At 37.2% G+C, this 22,065-nt stretch overlaps 1 protein-coding gene across 3 annotated transcripts in view; it reads right to left on the reverse strand.

The window, feature by feature from the left end:
• The window catches only part of Snx13 (sorting nexin 13), a 103,669-nt gene that overhangs the window by 34,888 nt on the left and 46,716 nt on the right, over positions 1 to 22,065 (reverse strand). For all 3 annotated transcript variants that reach the window (XR_004770030.1, XM_027419754.2, XM_027419753.2), the window contains exons 6-15: positions 21,761 to 21,882; positions 21,576 to 21,677; positions 20,381 to 20,469; positions 11,957 to 12,040; positions 9,132 to 9,270; positions 8,671 to 8,759; positions 6,547 to 6,646; positions 3,822 to 4,015; positions 2,517 to 2,621; positions 1,845 to 1,977 (exon numbers count right to left, since the gene is read on the reverse strand). Coding sequence is in view for 2 of the 3 variants with exons in the window: in XM_027419754.2 (XP_027275555.1) it covers positions 1,845 to 1,977; positions 2,517 to 2,621; positions 3,822 to 4,015; positions 6,547 to 6,646; positions 8,671 to 8,759; positions 9,132 to 9,270; positions 11,957 to 12,040; positions 20,381 to 20,469; positions 21,576 to 21,677; positions 21,761 to 21,882 (1,157 nt within the window). In the remaining variant the exon portion in view is untranslated. The remainder of the gene's footprint in view (positions 1 to 1,844; positions 1,978 to 2,516; positions 2,622 to 3,821; positions 4,016 to 6,546; positions 6,647 to 8,670; positions 8,760 to 9,131; positions 9,271 to 11,956; positions 12,041 to 20,380; positions 20,470 to 21,575; positions 21,678 to 21,760; positions 21,883 to 22,065) is intronic.

The following is a 22,065-nucleotide window of genomic DNA, read 5'->3' on the forward strand; positions in this document are numbered from 1 at the left end:
ACTATTTCTCTAATAAAATTTTAAAAGTGGCTTTCAAAACTAAATATTTTCTGTGTGTGAAATGTATACAAATCTATCAGTTAGAGTATTAAGGTATTGCTTTGCAAAGAAGCATTATCCTAAAAAAAAACAGACACACAAATGTGGGCAAGCAAATGGCTTATCAGATTAAGGGTGATGCTTGCCATGGCTAAGTTCTAAACCCAGAACCCAGAAGATGAAAGAAGAAAACTGACCTGCAAGTAGTACTCTGACCTCCGTATGTATGTATGTATGTATGTATGTATGTATGTATGTATGTATGTCTCTCTCTCTCTCTCTCTCTCTCTCTCTCTCTCTCTCTCTCTCTCTCTCTCTCTCTCTTCTCTCTCTCTCTCACACACACACACACACACACACACAATGTAATTACAAACTACAACCAGTGATTTAATGTGAAGTCACTCAAAACCTGATACATGAGAAGAGTGTACTTATTTTAGAACAAACCCAATTCAAAAAATCTAAACCTAATTTATGCTTAAAATAAGTACATGGTTTGAATTGACTGGCTAGAGAGGTGAATTGAAACAATAAGCCAATTCTAATCACATAGAATACATGGGTCCTATCAAACTGTAAATCACATAGCACTTAGGTTACTTGATCACAACTTAATTTATCTGGTTCCATTCTGGGTTACACAGCAAATCCACTTCAAAATTACTAAGAAAATTTGTAAATGGATGAAATTAATAATACAAGCAAACACTTTACAATTGTAATTTTAGTATGGTGAGCTGAGACTTGCTTTTTCAAACTTCACAAAAGAACATTTTCCAGAAGCAATGAGAAATACAGAAAACTACAATTTTATTATTCCTCTCCCCCAGAAAGTAATGCTCTTCAAAAAATAAACTACTCCCTTAACTACACAATCAAAACTCTGTTTTCAAATCGTCTAGTCCTAAAAGCCTACAGATAAGTAAATGATCATAATCAAAAGACTTCCTTGCAGTAATAGGTTCTAATTTTTCCAATTTACCTTTACATTGCTTATTTATTTAGAGCCCAGAAAGCTGTTCAAATCTTAGATTGCTAATTGCTCCTTAACAAAGTCCCTGAATTTAATCACAGCAAAATGAGCACTGGATCTAGGAATTCAGCAAGCTTCTTGCTCCAACCTAACATGTTATTTTCCACTTAAGCCTTTATGCCTGTGCTTTAATTCATAAGACATTTTCACACACAGAATTTTGTTTAAAAGGTTGACTGAATTATGGTACGATGATGGACTATTACTTCAGATTTACAACTGACAAAACTGAGGCTGAAAGCAAATAAACTATACCACACAAGCAGTAAGCAGTAGAATGAAGGTGAAAATCTAAATATCCTCTGACTCTTACAAGTGTGCATCACACTAGAAAGTGCTGGTCACTCTCTGTATCACCATGTGAAAAGAATGAAAGGCTGAAATAAATGACTTGGGTTTCTAGGTGAAAAAATAAAAATAAAAAAAAAAGCACCCGTAATGTGTACAATTTAGAAACGGACACAATTCAAGACAGCAATTACCACATGGCTTGATAGCCTAGGACTGACTAACTCTTCACAGTAACTCTACCTGTCACACAGAAGTAGCACTTCATGATTACTGATTAGCAAAAGGGAAATCATCATAAAAACATTTTGGATGACCCATGTTAAGAAAACATTCTTACTCTCACATTCCCTTATACACTTTAAAATATATTACAATTTACATTTGAGGTTTAAAAACATCTTTTATTATGTTTAAAAGCTCATTCTTTTGGTAATCAGAGTGCACACTCAGACAGACAGACAGACAATTTTTACCTTACCTCCATCCCCATCATCTGATCCTCTAAAACTAGGATCTTTTAACATGTCAAGCTCAGCTAACATCCGCACATAGAGTGCATTCTGCCTGAAGGAAGGATAAAACCTTTCATCCCGTAGCATCAATTCATATACCTGTTGAAATAATTGAGGTATTCAAAACTTAATCCATATTGGTTAATGACTTTGCTACATAAAGTATCAAAAAGCTTCACTGATGTTTTTCTATAATGTATTATTATCTAAAAAGTGTCAAAAATAAGACTGTTTAGCAACTAATACAATAGTCTGGACCCTCCAGTGACTAAAAGGTTCCCACCTTAATATAAGTTATGTGATACTATGCCATTTTTATGTTCTAGGCAGTGGTGGTTTTCTATAAAACATATACATGTATTGAGGCTTATAATAAGATGAATTTTTGAGGCATGCTCTTTTTATAGAGAGATGTCTACTTACTGAATTCTTAGTATCTGCCTCTTACTTCAGAGTAAACAAAGCAACCAATCCAAAATCAGTATTTTTCTCAATGACCATTCAAGGAAATAAAAAAGTCATTTACATTCCTGCAGTTAGAGTTATTACAACTCAAATATCTTTTTAGTAATTATTCTACTTTAAGAAAAAACTGTATGTACACAGAAATACTTTTTCAAGAAACAAAATATTAATACCTTTCTTTGAATGTCATCAAAGATTTCTGGAGTTGGGTCTTCATGATTCAAAGTATCTGCTAATTTTGCTACTAAATAGTCATCAACAATAACTCTTGGAGACGCCTAACAGAGAAAAAAATAATAATCTTTGTAATTTCTAAATATAAGTAAGTAGTAAAAATAGGAGTTAATAGCAGAATCGTGTAATTTAAAGTAGCTGGCAGAAAAGAATCACTGGTTTACCAATGATACTTCAGTGTTTAAGAAAGCTAGACTACAGTTATCGAGTTTTATTCATTCTATAGATTACAGGAGATTAATGGATTTTTTTTTTGTCTTTTTTAAGAGTTATTTATTTTTTGTGTCTAAGTGTTTCTTCTGTGTACCACATGTATTCCTGGTGCCCACAAAGTTCAGAAGAGGGTATTATACCCCTGGAACTGGAGCTCCAGGCATTTGTGAGCTGCCCTATGGTGCTGGGTATCAACCCGGGTCCTCTGGAGAGCAGCCAGAGCTTTGACATGCTGAGACATCTCTCTAGCCCTGGCAGACAGATTTAATGCTTCAATTCCCGAATTGGAAAAATTAGAGATAATCCTGCATAAGGTTATTCAAGATCACTATTGAGGATTAGCAAAGATTTACTGAAGACATAGTTGTCCAGTGTTTGGCACACAAGACACACTGTCATCAGGAATTAGATCAGTCAAGCAATCATTAGTTAAGTATGTAAGTATTATATGACTGACTAACTTGACACCAGATAGCCCTTTTGAATGGCTAGTAAGAGACTACCATTATCCTAAATTTATTTTAGTAAGCAATGTTGCAGCAAAGTTCCAATGTAATATGGGAACAAAATAAATCTTAAAGATGAACTTGTTACTAGAATTTTCATTTCAAAACATATGCAACAGATATAGAAAAACAAAATCTGATGTTTCTTTTAATATGGTACTGGGACTGAACCGGGCCTTGTACAAGCTAGACGAGTGCTGAACCGAGAGCTCCATCTGCAGCTCTCTTCTGCACTTCTGCACACCCTATCTCTCACACCCTTCTCATTTCTATCACGTCCCCGAATCATGTACCACTCTTGACTTGGTCATTTACTATTTCTGTGAACTTGGACATACTAATTTCATTTTATAAAATTGGATTCTTCTCTTGAACAATGAGAATAAAAATATACAGGAAGACTATCCTTAGGATTAAACAAGGCAAGGTCACTGAAGCCATCCTACCCAGTACAGTGAGTATCCCACAGAGTATTATGAGTGATACTGCCAAAGATAGACAACCGTGACCACAGCAAACCCTTACCTTTTCAGATAAATACTGTTCATAGATTCCAACAGCAGCTGCTCTTAACAGACCTTTGGTTTGGTTGGTCTGATGTTTTCCATCTCTCTGACGACTTGACAAAACCTCTAGCTGCTGTTGAGCTGTAACCCGGTATCCTTCCACTGTCATCCAGAAGAAGAGATGTGCTTGACCTCCAGTTTGCTGCATGTAATCTACCAAACGAAAACCATGGCAACAGTTATTAATGTAAAAGGTTCATACTACTGTATGATCGATAAGAAGCATTACAGTTTCAAATATCCAAACTATATTTCACATACTAACATGGACCAGAGAAAGCTCACAAGCCCTCAATCCTACAGAAAGAACTACAGACAACTAAGATAAGCTGAGATTGGGAAACACAGTCTTTCCCAAGGAAGAGAACATCACCTGGTCATCCAATACTACATATATATCATATATGTAGGGAACAACAATTAATGAAAACAGAGGTCACTCATTTGAAAGAGAGCAAGGTGGGGTATATGGGAGGGTTTAGAAGGAGAAAGGATTAAATGATGGAATATACTAATCTCAAAAAATGAAGAACAATTCAAAGCAAAAGGTGTAGTAAATCCCTAATGTCAAAAAGTAATTGTAAACTGGTTAAGCTAAAAACAATTGCATAGGAAACAGAAGAGAGCTTTTGTATTTGTTTTTGAGACAGAATCTCACTAGAAGTTCAGGCTGGCCTAGAACTTAAGGTCTTTCTACCTAATCCTTCTGAATACAGGCATAAATCACTAGGCCCAACTTAAAGCCGTTGAGATCATGTCTTGATGATGAATTCCTAGTGAACCTGCTATATAAGACTTTAAATAAGTAATTATTTCATCAATATTCAATTATTATCCTGAATCAAGATTTTAAATATGTAATTTTCAAATTATATTAAAATTAAGATTAGCATTTTATGAAACCATACTTCAATCATACAAATGATGCAAAGATTTAAGTATGCTGTAAATGCCTACCAGATAAAATAATTAATGTAATATTAAGAAAATAATATATATAAGTACTATCAAATAGCATAAAACAAAGTATCTTATTCATATATAAATATAAAATATTTCACATATCATGTGTTCCCAATAAAGTATTATATTTTTTGTTTTGAGACAGGAGCTCATGTAGCTCAGGCTGGCCATGTCATTACTATACAACTCACAAAAATCCTAATTCTCCTAATTCTGATGGTTCCACTTTTCAAGCATTGAGCCAATAAAGTATTGATTCTTAATGAATTTAAACCACATTAGACTCTTCTATGATTTATTTTAAAAATAGTTTGGCAAATGTTCATTAGTTATGAAAAGCATTTATTTATTTCTAAAAAAAATATGTACCTCTATGGTTTCTAAAGAAAAAAAAGATGATCTGGGCAGTGGTGGTGCATGCCTTGAATCTAACCACTTGGGAGGCAGAAGTAGATCTCTGTGAGTTTGGGGCCAGCCTGGTCTACAAAGAAGTTCTAGGACAGCCAGGGATGTTACACAGAGAAATCCAGTGCCAAAACAGCAAAAACAACAAAACAAACAAACAAGCAAAAGAAAGAAAAAATGTGAGCTCAAATTGGAATGCAAAGTAATAACCATCCAAATTCACTAGTATTTTAAATTATTAAACTTCTAGCAAGATAGCAGACTAAGAAGCCAACTCCAGGAGGCCAGTACGGGACTAATCCAGCCCCCCAATCATGGATGCCAATGGGGAGGCCCCTGCACTCCTGGGAGCCTCCGGAGGTGGACTGGCGTTTTGCCCTGGTGTGTGTGTGGGGGACTATGAGAGCCCATCCCACTTGAAGGGATGCGCTCTGTCTCTGGACACATGGGGAAGGGCCTAGGCCCAGCACAGAAAGATTTGGTGGACTTGGGGGCCCCACCCTGCCTGGGGAGGGGTTGGGGGATGGGGTGGGGGTAGGTTGGAGGTGGGGGAGAAGGAATGAGGGTGAGGGGAGGGAGAGGAAGAGGGGAATTACATGTGAAACAAGCCTGTTCCCTAACTTGAATTAATAATAAGAAGAAGAATAAAAAGAAAAAAAAAAAAGCCAACTCCACAATGAAGTAGTAGCTGGGTCTGTCTGATAGAACTCTGAAATGAAAATTCTGAAAGCCAGGGTAAGACCTGGGTGGTTAAACTGGCTGAAATGTAAAATGGGATAGTCACTGAAAAAAGTACAGTGGTTCTTCAAACAATGAGTAAGAAAATAATGGTTCACTAATTCCACTTGGTCCATAACTAACAGGACTGAAAAGAAGAGTCTCTAAAAGTTGCTTATGAATCCACACATTGCAACCTCATTCTCACTAGCTAAACTATGGAAGCACGCTAAGATTCCATGAGGAAGAATGGACACTGGGGGGCAGGGAGGGGAGCATACATGCACACATGCACACTTGTGTTTATGTATGTGATAGTCTTAAAAAGGAGAGAAATTCTGACATATGTTATAACATAGAAGAAACCTGAGACAACGCTAAGTATGCCAGTCACTTGAGTAAGTACAGAATTGTCCCTTATAACAGAAGAATCATTTTAAAGAGACGAATGTGGACGCTGGTATGTTAATAATGTAATTAATGTCATTCAACTATACACTTAAAAGTATTAAGTTTTAGAATTTTTATGTTAACTTGTATTTTACCACTAAGTTTAAAACCAAAACACTTAATGTCTAATTATTTAAAGTTTTACCTACCCATAAAAAACTGTAGTGCAACATTGTCTACAAGAATGCTATCCAGGGGGACTGTACAAAGCTTCCCAAAGTTTGCTGCTAGCTTCACAGTATTTATTTCCTACAGACAAAAATGAATACAAGTTAGCATTTCAATTATCAATCATTAGGGTAGAATGTTTATATAAATAAATGGGAAATGCAACAGTCTATCAAAATGTGACAAAGATTCCCCTTCCGCATGTCAGTTCCCAATAAAATACTCTGCTTAGTGGCTCTAAACCCCTCTCCATTCATTTCAGGAGACAGCCATCAAATAATCACTTAAAATAGAATAAGCATTCACTTCCCCCATTATAAAACAAGGTATATCATTGTGTTTTCATGTATTCTTTATTTCTACATATTCTACTATAAAACAAATACTTCGGGAAATAAAGGTAAAAGACTATATTTGAATGCTTCATGTATCCAAAACTACTTATTACTTTTCATTTTGATTAGCATTTATCTAATAGGAAAAACATTTCCAAAGAGCCATGTTGCTTTTAACAGATTAAAACATCTACTACTGACAGAGAAATTGTATTTCTTTTCAAATTATATATATAGTGAACTACATAGGCAAAGCAATAGAATAAAATAGCTACCTAAAAGGAGGAATTTAGAGAAAAGGTTCAAACTTTAAAGAGCATTTAGTGCCGGGCACTATGTTGGTTAAATTACACATATTACTTCACTTAAGCTGTACAGCAGTCCTGCTGGGTATTATCACAACTGACTGCACAGATAAAACAAACATAGGAAAGGTTGTCTACTGTCTTAACTGGTGATGCATGTGGGAGGGCCCAGCCCTCTGTGGGCAGCAAAGTCACTAGACAGGTTGAGTCTGCACTGTGTAAGAAACCAGCAGAGGGGGTCAAAGAACAAGTCAGGAAGCAGTATTATTTCACAGCTCCTACTCCCATTCTTGCCTCCTCTTCAGTATGGATTGTGACCTGAAAATGTAAGATGGAGTCTTTCCTTCCCTAAGTTGTTTAGATCCGTGTTTTATCACAGCAGCAGAGGCAAGGCAGAACACAGGTAAAAACACAAGTAGACCATCAACATATTCCCTTCTATACTCATCTTCAGTCATCTCCACGGAGACTTCATGCCAACTTACTCAAACACTGGGCTACCAGCAGAGCAACATAACATGCTGCACCACTACCTGGTAGGACAAGTTTCACATTACGTGTTGGGTGTGTGTGTGTGTGTGTGTGTGTGTGTGTGTGTGTGTGTGTGTGTGTGTGTGTGTGTGTGTGTGTGTTGACACCCCACAAATTAAATCTCCATTGCTTCTATCAATATTTGAATGATTTGTACTTACTTTTGTGCTGGATCATCAAGGGTTTCATTTCAGTTATCAGTTTCACCTTCTTGTCAAACTTTAAATGTCACTTACTATCCCTTAAAGCAGACCTTACTCTTGACAAGTTTAGAAGAACCTGTCCTGGAACACTGAGTCCCATGTCCACGGCTCAAAAGAGACCAGGAGCGCTGAAGAAGGGAGACTTCCAGGCAGTGCTGTCATCAGCCTTCCTGAATCTCTTTACACAGTATCTGTCATACTCTTATCATATGAAACTATCTTTTGGGTGGCTAAGAATATGCTCACTTGGCAAAGTTCTTGCCGTGCAAGGTTCAGGACCTGAGTTCAGATCCCCAGGACTCAGATAAAAAGGCCAGACCCAGAGGCTTGTATCTGTACAAGGGTGGGGAGCATAGAAATAGGGTTATTCTTAGAGCTCAGGGGCCAGCTACTCTAGGTGGTCAGTCAGCCCCAGATTCAGTGAGGGACCCTACCTCCATGGAAGGCACCTCTATTCTCCACATGCACTCTGAGAGAGTGCGCCTGCACTTGCGCTTGTGCGCTTGTGCGCGCGCGCGTGCACACGCGCGCGCACACACACACACACACACACACACACACACACACACACACACACACACACCAACACACAGACACATACATCCCTTCTGTTTAAGTCCTGTTGTAAATAGCTCCACTAATTCATATCCTACCTTTGGTCATGAACTAGGATTTTAATCACTATCAAGTATTTATAACTAAGCGTTATTTCAAAAATATTTTATACTTACTTTGCCTGACTGTAACCGCTGTATTCTGGAGTCACATACTTTCTTTACAAATAATAAGCTATTTATTTGATTTTTAATAGTGTTAATATCTGAAAGAAAAAATTCATTATGAGTTAAAAACGGTTGTGGTATTTCAGAAATACATAACACATTTATTGTAATTCAACAAAATAATCAATACAGCAATTTTTGCTTTAATAAAAAGCAGTATGAAATTGTTTCATAAAATTATTTATTTACTTTAAATTAAATCATACCTATTATCTTTAGGGACAATTGCAATAACATCATGCTGTGTTTAGAGAGTAATGCTTTTATTCAAAGAACATCTTAGCACAGTAAGGAAGACTTGATTTGAGCCTTAAAAATTAGATGTTTCCAATTCCATTTAGGTAAATGAAAAGCTTTATTAAGTATACCATAGACCTTGAATCGAACACTGTTCAGAGTGAATCACTTACCATCCCCAGCTGTATCTAAAGATCTAAGGTACTGGAGTTCTTCTGATGCCTTATCTCTGACTGCTTCTAACTCTCCAATATTGTCACTTAATTTAATAATGTTCATAAAGGCCTCATAGTTGCAATTTGAATCACGGATCTGAAAATAAAATTTAAAGAACAGGCAGGAGAGGGATTACTTACTAAGAGAAAACTTCGGCACTGAATGACAACCATGGGCCAGGCACTACCCACTACAAACCAAGGGATTATACCAAAGGGAAAAAGCAGTGTGTTCAAGAACGTACACTAAAATGAGTCATACACTAGAAACCAAATAGATTAAATTAAGCATATTACATACAGAAAAGCACAGGTTCATGCTCAGAGTGATGATATCAAGGATATCAAGGTGGCTGGAGCTAAGCCAAAGAGACCTCAAGAACAGCGTTTGGACAGCAGTAATGGAATAAGAATTCTATAGTATTATAAGGGTTTGAGTTTTTTATTCTGAAAGAAATCAAGTCACTAGGTTCAAAGAGAATATAACTAGAAACAATACACTATGCTGCAATAAAAAAAGCAAATGCAGGCAATCAAGTAGAGAAGAAAAGGCAAGTGCAGGTAAAACATGGCAGCAGTAGTTGGGGAGGGGTTAAGAAAGGTATTACAAAGTTCTTTGTGTAATGTTTAAAGTTAAGATACATTTGTTACAAACAGTATCAAAAGAATGGGCTGAGAAGTCAGATCTGAGCTGAGAAATGAAGAACACTATAAACTCCTCTAAAGAACAGTAACAGCAGAGTTTCCTCAAAACAAGACAGACACAGTACTACAAGAGAGGGATCTAGTAAGTGTGCTTTTTCATATGAAAGGCAGGAATTCAGGAAAGACTAGGCAAATATGGGATTTCCAAGTCACTAATGTAGAGGGGTAACATTCAAGACCACAAAGCCGCACAGGAAGCAGAGAGACCCAGCAGAGACTAAAAAAAGAGAATCTACCACACAGCTAGCAGACTCAAAACAGCAAAAGACTGAGAAAGGACAACATTTAAAATAAGTAAAGTGTGCTGTCATAACAGACAAGTGATGCACAGCATTTCCTCCAAAGAAACCCCACCTCCAGGAGGCAGAAGGTGGACCTGAGCAAGCCTCAGAGGTACCTAAGGCTCACGCCTGGAAGGTTCTCTAGAGCCTTACAGAGCAGGCAGTAGCTGCTGGGTGCTGGGAAAAAACTGACCAGACCACACCAAGAGAGCTGCCTTTAAGACCTGCAACTTTTTGAGTCCTCAACAATATTGGAGTGGGCTACTCAGTTATGCAGCTGCTTTTAAGTCATCCCTGTTCCTTTAACCCTTTTTTCTGGCAGTCCCAATAATAATTCACTGGTTTCTTTGGTATAATTATTACTTTGGTGTTCCCTTTCTGAAGTAGACATATACATGCTGTGTCTCCCAGGAAAGTCTCCCACACAACACCAAGACAGTTTTGTAAAGGTGGAAGTGATGGGGGAAAAAAAAAAAAAAAACAGGGAAAAATAACAAAATTACAAGCCAGAGTAAGGATACGGATGAGATGAGCACTCATAAACCTATAAAGAAGGTAGATGCCCCATACAAGTACATTCAGCAACTATTGAAGAGCAATAGAGAATAAAATTATGTTATACTTAATCATGGTTATGCTATCACACCGTGAGTAAGAGAACATTTAATGACTAAATCATCACAATCGCTGTGATTGATAAGATACTTTCAACTAGGCAAAGCAACAGAGCTGTGAAAAGACAGGAACATCTGTGATACTTGCCATTCTCAAAAAAAGCCAAAGAACTGGGGACTGAACCACAAGGATAGACACAATCATGACACTGACACTTACTTCTCATTAGAAACAAGGGAAGCAAGAAGACTAACTTATTTGTCCAACCACACATCTTTAAAGTACAAAAATAAAACCATCAAGCACTCCCAGGAAATACCCTGGGATCTTATAGTAAAACATATTTTATGATAAGCAAAGGCTCAGTGAGTTTGATGCCAATAAATCTTGAAAATTATACAAATCCTACAGGAAATTGTTCAGAGTAAAAGCAAACAGGAACAAACTAGAATTATAAGAAAAAATGAGGGTCATTGAAAATGATATACATGTGGGTAGGTATCAGGAGGGGTTTTATTTTCCTTAGGTTTAAAAAGAAATTATGATACAAAAGCCCAAGTTGCACTACTGAATAAATTATAAATCTTTACAGATATATAAAATGCACATGACAAGAGTCCACAGGACAGGGAGTTGAAATGATCCTATTGGGAAGGCTCACATTGGATATGAGAAAGGGAAACACTGTTCTCTGCATATGCTAATGAAGTGGTTCACTCTAGCTTATAAACAATCACTGAAATAGTAATAGTTACAAAAGAGAAGAGGAAGACATATTAGCTGAAAAGCCATTTGGGCTACTAAAATAAAATACTAAATACTGTAGTTAACTAACAAAAAGCAAGAAATCCAGAAAATCAGCACATTAAAAATATATGCCCCACACCTTAGGGCCAGCAAGATGAGTGTCCTAAACATTTCAGATAAGGAATATGCAACCTGTATGAGCACAGTTAAAATTACTCATTCTACATACACAGGCAGTGAAACCCATTACTTTAAAATAAATAATAATGACACCATAATAGTAAAGAAGATATTAGAAATGTAGAAACTAGTTTAAAAAATGGCTTTTACTTCATTTCTTTAATATACTGTTGGTTAATCACTCTGATCCCCAAACTTTATTTTTACTGCTGAAAACTGCTTCAAATACAAGTCATAATTTTAAAAGGTACTTACCATCCATATGACATATTGATTAATATAATCAGGATCACTGAGTTGATTTATTAATGGAAGAAGAATTCCTCGTGCAAGGATTTCCTAAAAATAAAATTTTAAAAATAACTTAATTGAGCGTCTTCTCAAGTTTAACACTGTGTAAATTTCCTGAAATAACAGTAAGAGTTACGATACAATGAAACATGGAATCACTGCAGCCTTATAAAAGGTGAACTACCATCCATACGTCAAAATTAGTGAGATAAAAGTATCAATACCAACTTAAACATATCTCTATGATGCCCATGCCATGAGAGGGAGCCTAAGTCTGACTGCCTGGAGGGCCAGAAACCAGAAGTTAGAGTCAATGAAATAATTCCTAGTGATACTCTGCTGTATTTGTAGACAGAGCCTAGCATAATCAACATCAGACAGGCTTCATCCAGCAACTGATGAGTGCAGATGTTGAGATCACAGGCAAACATTAGGCGGAGGTGGAAGGGAGAGATTAAGGAGTGGAGTGGGGAAACTGAGGTCAGGATGTAATATGTAATAGAAGAATGGATAGATGATAGATAGATAGATAGATAGATAGATAGATAGATAGATAGATAGATAGAGAGACAGACAGACAGACAGACAGACAGACAGACAGACAGACAGACAGACAGAGCAAGCCACATCTCTATGACAACTAGAGGGTAATTAAAAAGCAATAAAAGGACACCTCTGGAATATTAGTATTTGTGTGAATTTCTAAAAGACAAAATATTAGCATAAGGTATTGATGGATTCAAGCATGTATATTAAATGTATTAAAGAAGAACATGGAGAAGATACACAGCACTTTAAGAACTGCTTACTTCAAATGATAAGATGGAACAAGTCCATGTAATATCAGCACTGGCTAAATCTAGGCAGCTGGATGCAAATGTGTCCTTACCTGACTATTTTCCCAATAAAATCTACTCTCATTCACTAATACAGTCCCATTCTTAGCAGTTTCTATGCCCTTATTTATTAAAGCCCTGCCCTCCAATGTCTTATTCAAGAACCAATTATCCTTCTCGACTTTCACAGCATGCATCTCCATGCCATTCATTTTCCCGTACCTGTATCCACCCTCTACCCTTGCAACACCCCCCCAAAAAAATTAGAAGAAATAAAAATCAATCTCATCGTGGAAGCTGTAGTGTGACACAGTAAGCTTTTATCCATATATCTTTACTTGCAAGGATTCATTGCAAAGAATAAATAAAAAGGAAAAAATAAAAACATAAAATGTGCATGTAAAAAATGTTCTCGGGGCAGCTCCGGGATATCCCAGTAGAATTCTGGTGAGGATCCAGTGATGATGCTGTAGCAGAAACCAGAGGTCTTGAACCAAACCAATGACTCACTGTAATGAACATTTGCTAGTTAAGTTGATTGGACAAAATGGTACACTGTGTGTCACACACAGGCTCCCAATGCCACCCGGATGAATGACGAGGTGTTAGAGAGGTGTGAGGATGGAGAAGTGAAGAGTTTTTTGTGTTTTGTTTTGTTCTTCTTTTTGTGTTTGCTTGCTTGGTTTTGATTTTTTTTTAATTTTCTTTTGAGGGGCACTGCAGGGATGAAGGGAGGATATGGGGGCCTGGAAGGTGAGCAGAATTAATACTAAATTCCCAAATAATCAATGAAGAAATTATGTTTTAAAAAAACCACAATAATCCTATTAAGTGTGCCCTTATTCTCACAGCTGTTAAGACTTTCCACTTCCAAGTTTAAAACATATCTGTACTGTATTTACAGTATCTGTCTCTTAGTATTTTTGTTGTTGTTGTTGTTATCTTACATTTCTGATAAAGTAGCACTAACTCCTCAACTGACCTAGTTACTTACCATCTTTAAATGTATTTCCACTCCTCTAAACTATTTAAGTCCAAAATGGGCTTTTATTTACTTGAATGGAAATGAAGGCTTAAGAATGGAATACTGATACTACTAACATAGAATTTTTTATTGGGTATTAACAATCCCTTGATGCTTGTGATGCTAAAGTTGTCAAAATTCACTTCTTGACAATAGTGGTAAAGCTAACTTAACACAATATTCACTTTCCTAACTAAAAGACCAATTGATTCTCTTGGCAGATCTTTAATTTATTAGTACCATTTGTCTTCATGTATGTATGTGACTATATACATATGTATGTATATGTATGCATGTATATTCAAAGACAACTGTCTTTTTCTTCAAAGAAATACTTTGTATAATCCAACATGAATAGACAGTTTCGCTGACAACTACTGCCTCATGATAAATTAATACTTTTTAACAAGCAGTAATGCAGGCAGCATCAATTTCTAGAAATTGAGGTTCTTTACAGTCAGATTATAAGGAATATAGTTAGTTTCTAACTTTTCTCCTAAGAGTCTCAAGCAACAGAGGCCAGCTTCAAACTATCTACGCAGCTGAGAATGGCCCTGAATGACTTCCCCCCTGCCTAAGCCTCCTAACTTGATACAGGCATGAACCACCCAGTGAGCTTTCTAACTTCTTTTAAAGAATACATTATATTTGAGGGCTGGAGAGATGGCTCGGAAGTTAAGAGAACTGGCTGCTCTTCCCAGAGATCCTGAGTTCAATTCCCAGCAACCACATGGTAGCTCATAACAATCGACAATGAGATCTGGTGTGCAGGCAGAACACTGTACATATGATAAGTAAATAAGCATTTAATATATATATATATATATATATATATATATATATATTATATTATATTTGAAATTCCTTTCTTCAAGTTCTGTTTCTGACCCACATGTTCAAATTCTAAAATGTACGTTGAAGCATAAAATTCAGTTCCCAGAATCAATTTTTCAGAGTTTCTTTTCAAAATGAGAACAACAAGAACAGAATGAAAATAACTGTGATTTAATATAACCAGTGGGTCAGACTTAGAAAATCACTCTGGCCTTCTAATTATCCTCATACAATCACTGTTTAGTCAAAGGTTTGTCGCAGGACTCTATTGTACCCCTGCAATCCCAGGGGCACCACAATAGGCGGCCTCTGGCTTGCGATTCTGAGCTTAAGACCCCCAATTCCTTTCACACTTTTATTACATTTGTGGGGTACACGCACACACACAAGCTCACACACTTGTGGAGCTCTAAGGAAAACTTGCACATTCTTGCCTTCCACTGTGTGGGATGGAAAACTTGCATGGTTTCTCCTTGTACTATGTAGGTTCTGGAGACTAAACTCAGGTCCTCAAGCTTGGTGGCATATGCCTTTACCCACTGAGCCTTCTTGCTGGCCCAAGATCTCAAATTTCTAAAGGATTGCACCAAATGCCAATATGGGAATCTGACAGAAGGTTACTGAGCCATGAACCCTTCAGTAAATAAAACACAGTAAGGGAAAGAATGTAGAGGCAGTTAAATGGCAATTACCTTAGACAAATGCACAACAGCAGAACACACTCACAAAACATACAACAGAAAGAGCGCTTAATGGTTTTTTGTTTGTTTTTTGGTCTTTTCGAGACAGGGTTTCTCTGTATTGCTTTGTAACCTGTCCCAAAACTCAATCTGTAGACCAGCCTGGCCTTTTAACATATTATTTAACCTAAGCAAAAAGTCCGTTGTGAAAGTTTGAATTTAAATACTGGGAAAAGAGCTGATAAAGAACTATATGTGTAATGAAGAAAACTGACTGGCTGAATGTTATAGTATACTAGATTTGACCAAATTTGTCCAAAAAGCAATCTACAGGGAGACAAATCAGCTGAGTAGCTTCCTGCATATTTTTAAACAATGGCTTCACTTCCCAAAACACATCCATTCTCGGCTCTACAGGAGCATGTATGCTACCACCAGCAAGAGAACAAATGGAGTTTCATCTTTAATCACAGCAAGAGTCACTGTTTTGGTACTTGCTACATACCACACACTGTGTTAACCACTAGACTCAAACAATATAGATAAATAGTAGATATGGTCTCAGTTTAGAGTTCATTATGGAGAAAAGTACCAAGTTAATAAACAATAAAAAAATGTATCACTTTAAATGAGGTAAATACTAAGAAAGAAAAATACTAAGCATTCACTGTCTTCAGTACAGGGAAATACAAATGAACTTAAAATTTTGTGGTCACAAAGAAATCTTTGATGAGGGATGCTGAGATACAAAAACCAAAGATGATATGGCTAAGAAAGTAACAAAACCTTTCCCCGTCAGATGAACAGAAGTGTGATACCACTCTCAATGAGTGAAAAGAAAATGGTCCTTCATGGGGAAAACAAGTCTAACTAGAACTGACTGGTGACAAAGCTTTTATCCTCAACCAAACTCTAGTTGGTTTCGTGAACCCTCTTCCAACTTCAACCTTTCTTCATCTCTGTATGGTACGTTTTAAAAGAATCCAACCAAAGGTGTTTAGCTACAATGCCTCCACCCTCAATATCGGATCAAATTTCTCAATCCTCACTGAGTATCTCATCATCTGGGCCTAGCAAGAATCCTAATACAGGTGTCTAACTATAGCCACCTCTTATCTTTCACAAGCCTCTATCATAGTGAGTATCAGACACCAATTTGATATAAACTTAAGAGTCACTGGGGAAGAGAGAAGCTCAATGGAAAAAGTGTCCAAATCAGATTGGCCCATGGCCATGTCTGTAAGGCATTTCTTAATTGCTACCTGATGTCAGAGGGCACAGACACCATGGACAGTGCCATCACCAAACAGGTCAGCCTGACCTACAAAAATAAAGTGAGCTGGCATGCTGGTAAGAACGTGAAATAAAGAGAACACTCATCCACTGCTGGGAGTGCAAACTTATAAATCAATGTGACAGCTTCAGGAAGTTGGGAATAGAACTACAGAGAAATCCAGCTATCACACTACAGCCTACTACAGACACTTGCTCATCCATGTTCACTGCTGCTCCATTCATGATCGCCAGATCATTTGTATACAAATCAGATAGCCAGATGAATAGAAAATGAGAACACAATTCCATCTACAGACCTCCACCTTATTCCTTGACTAGGAATTTCCACTTGTTTTTCCTACACTCAGAATTAGTTCTAGATCTATCACGGAGCTTTATTATTCCCTTACTTGAACCATTTCTGAATACAACCCCATTCTGGAACCCACTACACATTGGGTTTTCTTTGATATCATGTCATAAAGGCTAGAGAGAAAAGTCACATCATATAGAACCTCCAGAGGGACCCTAGATTTGAAAAACTTGCTTGATGGCTATATTATATTCACTGAGATTTAAAAAAAAAAAAAAGGCAGACACGACTTTTTTAATAGAATCAAGATTAAGACTTCCATTTTGATGTTGAGAATTTTTTTTTCTTTTTATGTGTACATCTGCTCCATCATGATTGTGGGTACCATCAGCAGCTTAAAGAAGGCACTGCTCCCCTAGAATTACAGGGTTGAGAGCTATCTGATAGGGGTACTGTGAACTAAACTCTGGTCTTCTGCAAAAGCAGCAAATGTTCCTAACCAGGAAATCATCTCTCCAGCCCTAGCACTTTCATTTTGGACACGTAGAGGCTTAAAGGGTAACTGAGTTAATCAAGTAGCTATTTCACATGAGTAGCTGATCAGAATAACATGGAGTTCCAAGTGAAGGGTGGGCTAAGGATACAAAGGTAAAGCCCACCACCATTTGGACAGTGTTTAAAGCCACAGAATGTGTAAGAACAGGGCTTAAGGACTAAAGGATTAAATTCTTAAAATTTAAGGAAAAAAGTTCAAAAATAATGCAGACCTGAATCTAGTCACAGACACACTGAGAATTAACCACCTTTTGGAATGATTAGCCCAGTAACTGGCTTTTACATCAACAGTTTACTCTACCATACTCTTCCCACGGAAACATACCAGTCATTTCTTATAACTGGTATCAACAGACCTGTGAAGTACACTAAAACTAAGCTACACAGAAGTTGGAAACCGTGTGGTACACACTGAACCACAGTAATAATACAGGCATAAAAGCAGGTTGCACAACTGCTGTGTCCTTTTAAAAGAAAGGCTAAGGTGAGTATGAACTTGAACTTTAGGCAAATGTACTTTCACTAAACCCCCTTCCTTTACCAGGATACACTCATCTCATCTCATTCATAACCAATAGCCAAAGCCAGAAATTTGCATTTGTACAGAGTCTTGCACAAAAGATTTAAATTAGAGAATACAATTCAGGAGCACTGCTCTCATCTTAGTCATGTTCCAACTGGGAAAAGCCAACTTTATTTTAAAGTTTGTCTCAAAATGTTTAACCTAATTTGAGTAAAGCTATAAACTGAAGGAATTTTTTAAAAGTCTATCTCTCTTGTTGGCCAAAGGGTCATCATGGAATGCCCAAAACATTACAACCTATTGCCAAGGCTATTTGGTTGCTCCACACAAATTGATGGTAAGGTCCTACTTAAGACAACACTTAATTATGTCATCAAACATGGAAGATTTAAGCTAGTGCCCAACTAAAAGGTCCACACCTAGTGCCTAGTGTTCATAGTACTGGAGGGTATTCTGCATGCTACCAGAGGAAAAACGTAATACTCAGTATCACCTGGCTACCAACCCTGAGACATACAACAGAGACTTGCCTACATGATGAGCTGGTGCAATATGGCACAAATGTTACACGTATAACCAATCACTTTCTAACTGGATTTAAGACTCACTCTATGATACTGAAGCCCATACCTAACACTGGTAAAATGGACAAGAGCCTGAGGCTACACAGATCGTGGCTTAAAGGAAACCCTACTGCTGTTCTTCTGCTAAAGGAACATAGTAATCAGATGACTCCTAATGACATACTGTCATATACCCACAGATCTGTACCTTGCTCAACCCACACCAGTAATTCCATTCTACTGCTACTGCTCTACTTGTTGCAGTAGAATGGAATAAACACATTTTACTACCGGGTAAAATGCAGAGATTGAGTCTTTGACCACTAATTCCTAAAAGTGAATCTTCATCAAACTCTTCTCCTCAGAACTCAGGGAGCTATGCAAAGGAGGAAACAAGGGAGTTTAAGAGCCAGAGGTGATGGATGACTTCAAGGAAACACTATTTTCCAGTCACAACAGGACTCACATATGAACTCAAAGACTGTGGCAGCATATACAAAACCTGCCCAGGTTCAAGACAGACAGGGTCCCAGCGCTGTAATTGATGCCAATGGTAGAGAGAAAATCAGTTATCGCTAAAGGGTCTCACCACACATCAGGAAAGGCCCCAGGCCTAGGAGTAGTTGACCAACACAAAACAAACTCAGTGGTATTTTTGTGGACTTATTGCTTCATTTCATTTTGTTTGGCGTGTTTAGTGATGATGTACTTTGTTGTGGTTTTCCCTTTTGTGGGACTTTTCTGTGTTTCTTGGGTTTTTGTTTAGTGTTGAGAGAGACACAAAAGGAATATAAAGTGGGGTGGATAGGGAGGTGGGGAGGATCTCAGAGAAGAAACATGATGAAAATATATTGTATCTTTTTTCAATTAAAATAAAGTCTATCTGTATTATGAGCAAATATTAAAGCACCCAGCTCTAAGGCAGTTCTCAAAGTACTGGCCAGTGACCTTTGGGCAATTCAGAAATGGTCCCCAAGATCATTTCTCCCATTCAAGTACTACTAATCAGTCCCAACCCTGCTTAGCTTATGAGATCAAACAAGACTGGGTGTGTTCAGGGTGGTATGGCCATAGATCCAAAATCCTGTCTCTCTTTTTTTCCATTTTTTAATTTAAATTAGAAACGAGATTGTTTTACATGTCAATCCCAATTCCCTCTCCCCTGCCCCCCACTAACTCCCTATCCCATACCCTTTCTGCTTCCCAGGGAGGGTGAGGACTTCCACGGGGGATCTTTGGAGTCTGTCATATCATTTGGAGCAGGGCCTAGGCCCTCCCCAGTGAGTCTAGGCTGGGGGAGTATCCCTATACGAATAGGCTCCCAAAGTCCATTCGCATGCTAGGGATAAGTACTGATCTACTACCAGAGGCCCCATAGTTTTCCGAGGTCTCCTCACTGGCACCCACATTCAGAAACAAAGGAACCAACAAAAGTTATGACCCAAAATCCTTTCTCCAAGAATGAACTGAGTCAAAGACATTTTCAAAATGATACTAAGACCTTATTTACATTTTCATTCTCAGTCTCAGGAGCACATAGTAAGACTGTAAAAGGAACAAGATGGCATGTCACTAATCTGCCAGCTACTGAAAGATGTACTGACATGCTCTTTTGTTTTATGTCTATGAATGAAACGGACATATAACAGACGAAGAATCACATTCTAAAAAAGCGCCTTAATGCTTCAATCACTCTAAAGTTTAACTGGGTTTTAAGGCCAAGGATTTGGAGAACTACTGCTCTAAGTCCCTTTGCATCATTATTTGGTATGAATTTACGCTTACCCTGACAAAGTATCGCATGATCTTGTTCTGGAAATCTCCAGGAGGTAGCAATAAATATAATAAAACCTCACACAAATCCCTTAGGAATCCTAAAAACAGAAAAAGTAGCCATAACAACATTAGAAAATCTAAAATCTTTACCTATTCTTAATACAAGAAACATTTATAAAATGGCTTGTGTTCATAACAGCTTCCTACTTTAGGATGTACACATCCGTATTCACTACATTGCCTTCACCACTCTCCAAATAGTTACTATTCATTAATCAAACTAGCATCACTTTGAGCCAGTCTTATCTTGAGAAATTTTAATGACAAAACTGTTTTTCTTAGAGACAGTTTAAATACAATGTACTTTCCACTTATATTATTTACTACCATTACATACTTAGAAGTTACCTGTGAACAAAAAGACCACCTCTACAATTCTAGCATGTAATATCAATGGAGGGATATGCACTTCTAGTCTACTGATTTAAGAAATCTCTCACATGCAAACACTTCAAACCAGTGGATATGCTTGTTACTTAACTATTATTTCACACAACGTTAATGAACTGGCAGTAAAAACTGAACAATAACAAGTATAAAAAGGAAAAAGGGAGAAAGAAAAAATAATAGAAAAGGCAAGAAAACAGTTAATGTGTTCCCAAAACAGAAGAAAATCATTTCCAGAACTACCAATGCTTCTTTATGGTTGTTCCCACATGGACACTTCCTGGGAAACAATTCAACAGCTAATCCCATTGGTAAAATTATATTCTAAATAGTAAATGTCTAATTGTAAGACTAAACTGAAAAAAAACCTACAACTAAAATTTGTCTAACTTCCCATCAAGTGAAATTTTACTTGAACATCAAGAAACACTCCAGTAACTAGTCGAACAAATAAAACAGCACATAATAATCTAAATATTTTATTTGAAACTAATTAGAAAAGAGTTTAGGATAACAGGTATACTCTTAGGGTAGAGAAAATAAATTGAAGAACAGAAATTACTATAGTTCTTAAAAAGTTAAGTGTGCTGTTGTTTAAAGATAACCTTCAGGATGAAAAAGGCATGCAGAGGTTAGGTGTAAGAGTTACAATAAAGTCACATCTTCTCTGTGAAAGGACAACACCACCTAAGATTTGATCTGCTAACCTGTCTCTAACCTGAGACCGTTCACAAAAGAGTTATATTAAAAATAAAACCTTCTTCATCTTTGGGAGAAGTGCACACTAGATCCCGGCAAATGTCCTTCTCCATTTCAACTTCAACTTCAAAAAAGGTTTCTACCAGGTCTTCTGCTGTACCTGTAACAACAAGGAACAATTGAGAATGTACAAAGAAGAAAAGAATTTTAAATCTTTACTTTGAAATGAAATAAAGCCAGTACCTTTTACTTGATCATCTTTCTCTGTTGCTCTCTGTTGAGCCTTTCTGAATACTCGGAGGTGAGTGCCAAAGTCATCTACAATGCGTGTAGTAAAATAAGGCTGCCAGTCTATTTCTTTTGACCTTATAGAGAAAACATTAAATCATTATATAAATGCCTTGCAGGCATGTGTCAGATTCTCTGGAGCTGCAGCCACAGGCAGTTGCAAGCTGCTAGTCATGGTAAGAGGCAAATGTCCTGTACAAGAGCCAGAGGTACTCCTACCCATGGAGTGCATATCCACCCTCCCAGCTCCTCATGTGCAG

The sequence above is a fragment of the Cricetulus griseus genome, chromosome 5 (assembly GCF_003668045.3).
Source record: "Cricetulus griseus strain 17A/GY chromosome 5, alternate assembly CriGri-PICRH-1.0, whole genome shotgun sequence".
NCBI lineage: Eukaryota > Metazoa > Chordata > Mammalia > Rodentia > Cricetidae > Cricetulus > Cricetulus griseus.